We start from the raw sequence: 8485 nt of genomic DNA, 5'->3' as shown, positions 1-8485 counted from the left end.
CCTTCAGTATCGCCTATTCATCTTCTTGAACTTCTCATAGTGATAGTCATCGGTGGCCTTCTCATTAGCGGGACGCTTGCGGTTAGGAGGAGACCCTAAGAAAGAAAAGAACGGGTAAGTCTGGGTGCCATTCTGGAACCCACCTGTTCCACAGAGACAAGGACCATGCTGGAGAACACACTTCCTAGAGTCACCATGGGGCCGAACACATTGAACAGCAACACAGGAGAGGCTTGGAAAATACTTGTTTCAAAGCAGGAAAAGAAAAAGCCAGCTAAAACATGCGACATAAGCATTAACTAAGGTGAGAGGTAACTCGTGGTTGCTGTGAGGGTAAACACTGTGACACTGATGTGTCAAATGTGATGATGGTGACCCATAGTGGGCAGTGTTTGGTGAAGCTCCTGAATTAAAATGGGCTTGGGAGCAGGAGTGGCATCCACTTCCAAAATAGCTTGCCTCCAGAAACTCTAAGAATTCAGAGAAACGATGGAAGTTATACAAGTGTTCAGGTCTTTTGTTCATAGGGTCGTTATGAGTTGTCTACGACTCGACAGGCACTTAACAACAAGGTGAATATATTGCCATCAAATGAATTCCAACTCACAGTGGCCCCATGGGACAGAGCAGATCTGCTCCTGCAGGATCTTCAAAGCTGTAACTGGTATAGGGGCAGATTGACACACCTTACTTCCACAAAACCACCAGTGGGTTTTAACTGCTAACTTTTGGTTGGAGCCAAGTGATTTAACCACTGCCAGAGCTTTTTAGGTGAACAACACTAGGTAATCCTTCCCTTCAATCCACACAACTACTCTAGCTCAGGGCACGTCACCATCCCTGCTCTGCGGGATGAGGTGACTGCTATAAGGCCACTAAGAAAGTGAAGGTCAGCTGAGACGACGGCAATCACTCAAAATTCTTCAATAAAGAATTTCCAACATAGCAGTTAAGAGATACACCAATAGACTAATTTTTCAGAAACCAGCAAATATAACATTTCTTCACTGACTGAAAAGATGACACCATCTGGTGCTGTGAGTGTGTGGGGCAAGGAAACCATTAGATGCAGTCAATGGGAGAAAAGATGCACATCACACGTCTAGAGCACAGCTCGGTGAAACCTCAGGATATGGCCTGAGGACACGAGGTAGTTAAGAAAGGTCACGTATGAAATAGGGAAAAATGGGAAATAACGTAAATGTCCAATAAGAAGGAAATGGTTAAACTACTGCTAAACAATAGAACATGATGTTGTTATGAAAATGATAACACGGTATTGTACATATGGAAACTGTTGAACTGGTATTTCATTTTGCTGTAATTTCCACCAAAAGCAAAATCAAATAATGCTAGAATAACTTACTGTCACAAAGAGACATGCACAGTGTACTGCCAAGCAAAAATTTTAAAGATATTCTATTAAGCTAGCATACTATGTATATAGGCTTTATATAAATATTTGTATTTGTATAACATCAGAAAGTTTGTTTAAAAAAATTAACAACTATTAATCTTTAAGTGGTGAAATTGAGTACATTTTATTTTTTCACTATAAAGCAAGTTTATTAAAAATATGGAACACTTCATGAATTTGCATGTCATCCTTGCACGGGGGCCATGCTAATCTCCTCTGTACCAATTTTAGTATATATATAGCACTAAAGTATATGTGCTGCCAAAGTGAGCACTTAAAATTTTTTTTTGAGGGGTACTAATATGATTGCAAATTATTTTTTGCAGAACATAAAATCTGCCATTTTAACTACTGTGAATTATACAATTCAGTGGCATTAATTTCATTGACAATGTTGTGCACCCACCACTCTTCCTGATTTACAAATTTTTTCATCATCCCAAATAGAAACTCCACACCTATTAAGCAGTAACTCCATATTAGCACAAGATTTCCAAGTCTGAGCTATGTTGGATGAAGCATGCATCAGACCTTCATTCCTTTGTATAGGTGTATAACCTCTTATGGCTTGTATACATCACCTTCTGTTTATCTATTCAGCTGCTGCCTTTAATTCATTTCTGCGTAATGAAGTTTTCTAATTTCTTCAATCGCTACCATATTAAAACCCCACTAAATCTCCAAAGATAATTCATGGGGTTCTACTACTCTGTTCATTTAAAAATAGGGAAAGTGAGGCTTAGAGAGGTGAAGAATGTGGGTACAGGAACCTAGCTACTCCCAAGTAGCCCCACTCTACCCCTGTGTTCCCAGAGCTGGAGCCCCCCACAGCCTCTGCTGTACTCACGCTCGGGCTCCGGCTTCTCCGTGTCACCCACTCTCAAGGGCCGGGCTTTGGGCTCTTCTTTGTTTCTCCGAATGGGCGCATTGAGCTCCTCATGATAAAATCGGTTATGCTGCACGTAGTTCACAGCCATATTGGTGGGCACAAAGGATGATGTCTCACTGTCTTTCTTCTTGTTCTGCTGCTCTGCCAGCAGTCGGGCCTTGGCATCCTCAGTGGAAATGATATTTTTTATTTTGGCACTAGAGCAAGAAAAGTCAGACCATGGGTTAGGGTATAGCACATTGGGTACTCAAACAGAAGTGACTGGTAAGGCTGGCAGCCCACCACTGCACAAGGAAATAACCTTCCAGGGCAGAGTTCCCTAGAGCTCTATATAACCATATTCTCATGCAAAGATTCTCCTTTCCTGGTCAAGAGGAAATCAAGTCTCAAAGGAGTTCAGTGAGCTGTCAAAGGTCAGGAAAGTAGTCTACCAACTTCCCATTACATGCAAAGATGATTCTGAATATTGATTTTCCTACATGGTAATCCTGCATTAATGCAGATATTTTATGGTTAAAATCAAAGGAAGATCATAAGCTAAAGCATTGCTTGAATCTTTAACATACCTTCTGTCAGATAAAATAGAAGACTAAAAAGTCCTGATTCGAACAGTTGAAAGGCTGTGATAAAGATTAATCCTTTGCTTTCAGTAGTCAGGGTCTCTAAAGTTTAATACCCTGACCAAGACTTGCAACCCTGAGATTCCTGCAGCAAACATCTCATAACACCCAGAACTATGAACTTTCTATTTGTGAGTTTCCAAGGAAGTAAGTAAGAAATGGCCCTCTTAAATTTTAGTGGGAAGCAGAGTTCTCTTTCTTTTGCCTAAGGTTAGTGGGAAGTGAGACTGTGACCCTGAAACGCACTCAATGCCAAGGTCGACTTCGGGGATGCCACTCAGCATCTGGTTGGAAAGCATCTCCTCCGTCTTCTTGGCTGAGGAGACGCGTATATTTTCTGGAAGTTCATAGAGACAGTCCTCTGCATTCTTCGGCTTTATTTTCTGTTCCTCATGTTCCACAATCCCTTTCCTCTTTTTCAGCTCTGTTTCAATATATTTCATCCTGAAATGAGAAACACATAGACCTTACTAGGGAAGACCATGAAATGTAGAATGTCTGTTTTGTAAATTAGAGAAACTTAATATCAGCAGTCAAAACCAGGCCAGGAGCAGACTGTGGAACAGATCATCAATTACTCACATGCAAGTTCAAACTAAAGCTGTGAAAACAAAAACCAGTCCACAAGCACCAACATATGTCCTTGAGTCTACTGCACAGGTATTTAAAATTATCTCATCAAGAGTAAGTTTGAGGCATTGAACACTTATGATCAAGGACAAAATGAATTGTAGAATGACACCAACATGATCACCCATGAAGAAAGCAAAGTCATTACAAAGACAGGGGAGAAAGAAAAGATCAGAACAGACTCTGAAAGTCACACTCAAATGCTGAGAAGCCAAAACAAGAGAAGAACTGCCAAAGTAAAAGGAGATGAACAGAAGTTTTTCAAAGGGCAGCTCTAGAAGACAAAGCAAAATGTGCAAAAAGCTGGAACTTGTTTGGCATTTCTCAAGTGAAGACTGCTGAATCTTCTATGGACTGTCAAAATGACAAACAAATATGTCTTGGAAAAGGTGCAGGCTGGGTGCTTCTTGGAGGCAAGGATAGTGAAACCTAGTCTCACGTACTTTGGGCACATTTTTAAGAGGCCAGTCCTTGGAAAAGGACATCATGCTTGGAAAGGTAGAGGATCAGCAAAGGGAAGGAAGACTCTTAACAAGACGGACTGACACAGTGACAGTAACAGTGGGCTTGAATATATCAGAGATGGTAAGGATGGCACAGGATAGGGCAGGGTTCAGATCCACTGTTCAGAGGGTCACTATGAGTCATAGTTAATGGCACTTAACAATACAAGTAGTAGTAAAAAACCCCAAAAACAATTCAGCAGGGAGTTTCACTGCTAATCCAAAGGTGGTGCCTCTCTCATGGTTCAAATCTACCAGCAGCTCCTCAGGAAAAGGATAGGCAATTTTCTCCCATGGGATTTATAGCCCTCAGTCACGAATCAAAAGGCCAATGCTTAAAAACCATCTGCCCTGTGGCAGAAAAGACTTGGAGATCTGTTCCAGTAAAAACTACAGCCTAACGGAGCTCTGGTGGCCTAGAGGCAAGAAGCTGCACTGCAATTCCAGAGGCACAGGGTTTGAATCCACCAGATGCTCTGTTGGAGAAGGAGGGCCAATCTCCTCCTGTACCAGTCAGATCCGATTTGACGGTACAAACACAGAAAATAAAATAAGATTAAAAAAACATTTAAAATTACAGCCTAGGAAACCTGATGGTACAGTTAGACTGTGTCCTACAGGGTTGCAATGGATCAGCTTATGACACACATCACATCACCATTAGCAAACAAGCTAGCTTTCATCAGTCCATGGAGAAATAAGAAGGCTAAAAAGAGCTTGAGTTTGTCCATTCAAGCTACAAATCTTCACTTAAAAGACAAGTCTACTTTCTATGAAGATGGCGCCAAAAGTGAAGAAGGAAGCCCCTGCCCCTCCCAAAACTGAAGCCAAAGTAAAGGCATTAAAGGCCAAGAAGGCAGTCCTGAAGGGCATCCACAGCCACAAAAAAAAAGATCTGCACGTCACCCATCTTCGGGTGGCCTAAGACGCCGAGACTCCGAAGGCAGCCCAAATACCCCTAGAAGAGCAAACCCAGGAAAAACAAGCTTGACCACTATGCCATCATCAAATTTCCCCTGACCACCGAGTCAGCCATAAAGAAGATAGAAGATAACAAGCACGAAATTAAACAAGCTGTAAAGAAGCTCTATGACACGGATGTGGCTAAGGTCAACACTTTGATTAGGCCTGGTGGAGAGAAGAAGGCCTCTGTTTGACTTGCTCCTGACTATGATGCTTTGGATGTTGCCAACAAAATTGGGATCATCTAACTGAGTCCAGTGGGCTAATTCTAAATATAAATTTTTCTCACAAAAAAAAAAAAAAGACAAGTCTATATCATAAGATTATCTTCTGTGGTGTTACAAGCAAGGCTCTTTGAATAGAGAAAGCTTATGGAAGATGGCAGGTATGTGTCTAATAGCAAAATAAGAAGAGGGCACGTCCATATTTACTACCACAACCTAACATTCTAAAATCTTCCGTTCCAAAGAACTATTAGGAAATTTTCAAAGTTCTAGAGCCTGGGAGATGGTGAGAGCAAGGCCAACTTCGATGCCTGGAAAATGACAGCATGTTACCTGTGATGAAACATCCTAGACCCCATTGAGCTGGATGCCACACCACCTGTTACTCATGGACATGGACTTACATGTCTGCATCCTCATCCCTTCGGTTGGTTTCTGCAGAAAACGATGTTCCCAAATGGAGATCTTCCTCTTCACTGATCCTAAATGAAGAGAACAGGGGTAAGTGCTAGGGTCAGATAAAGGGAAAAAGGACAGTGTGATCCTGTTTATGTATGAAAGAAAAAGATACACATACAGTATGTAAACGGGAAAAAACATCTAGTAATCAGTGCATGTAAACTGCTAACCTCTGAGGATGCTTCTGGGAAATGAGATCTTTTTCATTCGTTTTTATACTGATTAAACGTGCTTCCCTCCATCCCTTTTTTAAACCAAACCAAACCTAGATTTTGTGTCAAAAAAAGTCTTTAAAGAGTTTATTCACTTCATTTACGCTAAAGGTGAATTTACAGGCCAGCGTGTGCTGTACTTACTTATCTTTGCCCCTCTCCTTCAGTTTCTTCATGTCCACCATACCACCTGTCTTCATCTGGAAAGGATCATCCTGCAGAAAACAAACATAGCTTAAAAGAAGCATCTACAAAATTGGCAGCGAAATTTCTTTTTAAAGAAAAATAAACCCAATCATTCAGGGAAGAGCAGCCACATCTTTTCACAGCTAAGGGAGGGCCCCTCAACTTACCACTAGTGTAGTCTCTTCCTGTACTTTCTCCCCCACCAGCAGGGCCACAGCACTGAAAAACAAAAACAAAAAGAGAATACTTCAGAAATCAGAGGGAAGTGTACTCAGGAAGTCTGCATGTTATATTAGTGCAAGGATGAAATAAGAAGTGTGGGCACCAAAGCTAGCTGGGAAAGTCTACACAAATAAAATAAGAGCTCAATAAATGCTCTAGCTGCTAGAGCAGGTGGCAGTGAAGTGGTTTATTTATTTATTTTTGCAACGTTATTTGGTATTCTCTTGGTTTGGCCATGTTCTAAGATTTTGCCTTTTGAGAAAATGCAGCTGAAGACAGGTCCCAAAACAGAGGAATAATTAATAAAAAATAAGAGAGAATAGTAACTGGAAAGACCATTAAATGTAAACTCATTCTCAAACTCCATGCTGTTGAGTTGGAATCAACTCATTCATGACCCTCTGCTGGGTTTTCAAGGCTGTAAATCACAGGGAGGAAACTGCCTATCCCTCTCCCTAAGAGCAGAGGGAGGATTTGAACAGCCAGAGAGTTAACAGTGTTTGCGTAAGCAATGCAACTCTCTACAGGCTTTGTCACCAGAGCTCCCTAAAAGGTTAACAATTATCACCCAAATCACAATATAAAGAGAAATGTTTACACTGGGTTTGGTAGAGCAATTTCTTGATTTACACTTTTCTAAATCTTTCTATCTCTTAACAATCAATAGGCATTTCACCATTAGCTGAGGGTAACAAGGACAGTCAACCCCAACCCATACACTAAAGACCTGTTTCTGTGCCTCTGGAGTAAACATCAAGACCACACTTTGCAAGATTGTTCAGAGCACTTCATGAGAAACTGGTTATAGCAAAGGAATTTAAGAAACAAAGAAACAAACCATTCACTTAGTGAGAGATGCCAGTGATCAATAATGAAAATCTGACAGACAAGGATAAATTGGTGATGGAAGTGTAGCAGCTCAACAAAGAGGCGACACTGAAAAGAATGCTGGTATCCAAGTGTTGTGAAGTGATTATGTTGAAGGAAGATCTTGTGAAGACCGTTTAATAAAGGCCATTCCACAACACAAAAATCCCTCCAAGGAGCTCAAAAGAGGCTGTGTAAGTAATTTCATGAAAAATTATTGGATTAACCTGGGGCTTAATGACAATACTAATTTGTCCTCCTACGTGGTAATAGTTTTAAACATGTATCTTAATTTTTAAACCTATAAACAAACTCTGAATGAAAATTGGGATGCTAAGAAAAAAATAAATCACACATTACGAGTTAACGTTTCAAGTCCCTCTCAAGGCAGCGTAACTTGTAGTATTTATAACATGGGTGGGGGCGTGTCTGCTATCTCTGTCTCTCCCAATCCAACCCCTCATGTGTACTCACCTCACCCCGTTGGGCCTTTTCCTCAAGTTCTGCACCTCTCGTGTCTCTTCCAGTTTTAATCTAAAGAAAGGTAAAGCATGAGTTATTTTGCCTGGTATCCCTTAGGGGCAGCCAACAAACAGCTTGGATAAACACTGAGCCACTGCCGTACCACACTCACAAGAGATCGATCTGGCGCCTAATCTAACTGGGAGTTCAGTCCCACAGTGCCTCCCAGGAGCACCTCTCCCAACCATGTGGGCTTGGGCCAGGGGCATCATCCCTACTAGGCTCAATTTTTTCTTCTTTAGAAATGGACAACAAATTCAATTCAACGGCGGTGTCAACAAGACCGCTGTCCACTAGCGAGACCCTCAAGCCTTCCAGCCCCGGGGAAGTCTCCTCTGACACTCACCGAACCTCTTCTGAATCCTGTTCATCTTCCTCGGACTCCGAGTCGACGCGCCGCCGGCGGAAAACCTTTCCAGGAGCCGGCATGTTGGCACCGCTCCGCGGTGGTGCGGCCGCACTGCTGCGCGATACCCAAGCTGCTTCCGGCGCGCTCAAGTGTGGTCAGAGCGCCAGGCCCGCTAGGTCCCGCCCCCAACTCACTGCTCGCTGGGCACGCCCCCAGCACTACGTCAGACCCTCCCGATTGGACTGTTGAGGGAGAGGAGGCGGGGCACGGTCGGCCGAGCCCCCAGACCCTGCGCGGCTCTGCCGAGGGCGCGCTTGACTGACAGGCGGTGGCTGCGCGGTTACGACGGCAGGTGAGTTACCGGCAGCCGCTTGCTGCTTCAGGGGGCCGGGCCCCTGGGAGAAGAGGCCTCTCCAGCCCTG

At 42.8% G+C, this 8485-nt stretch overlaps 1 protein-coding gene across 1 annotated transcript; it reads right to left on the bottom strand.

Moving 5' to 3' along the window:
* Positions 1-3: 3 nt before the first annotated feature.
* LOC102875142 (chromosome unknown open reading frame, human C9orf78) lies at positions 4-8147 on the bottom strand. Its single transcript, XM_006892463.1, has 8 exons — positions 8061-8147; positions 7667-7726; positions 6271-6322; positions 6062-6132; positions 5651-5728; positions 3173-3370; positions 2265-2503; positions 4-95 (listed from the first exon to the last, which is right to left on the bottom strand). The coding sequence occupies exons 1-8, from the start codon at positions 8141-8143 to the stop codon at positions 4-6; spliced, it is 873 nt and encodes a 290-aa protein (XP_006892525.1). The 5' UTR covers positions 8144-8147.
* Positions 8148-8485: the final 338 nt, after the last annotated feature.

This window comes from Elephantulus edwardii, unplaced genomic scaffold (assembly GCF_000299155.1).
Source record: "Elephantulus edwardii isolate Elephantulus edwardi_28Jun2011 unplaced genomic scaffold, EleEdw1.0 scaffold00116, whole genome shotgun sequence".
Lineage (NCBI taxonomy): Eukaryota > Metazoa > Chordata > Mammalia > Macroscelidea > Macroscelididae > Elephantulus > Elephantulus edwardii.
This window is presented reverse-complemented; position numbering and strand designations above follow the sequence as displayed.

Excerpts from the sequence above, each read along its gene's own strand:
- LOC102875142 (XM_006892463.1), bottom strand. The coding sequence starts at position 8,143 with ATGCCGGCTCCTGGAAAGGTTTTCCGCCGGCGGCGCGTCGACTCGGAG. Across the intron at positions 5,729-6,061 it reads AAGGAGAGGGGCAAAGATAA|GATCAGTGAAGAGGAAGATC; the intron begins GTAAGTACAGCA and ends CTCTTCATTTAG. Across the intron at positions 2,504-3,172 it reads GAAGTCGACCTTGGCATTGA|TGCCAAAATAAAAAATATCA; the intron begins GTGCGTTTCAGG and ends TTCTTGCTCTAG.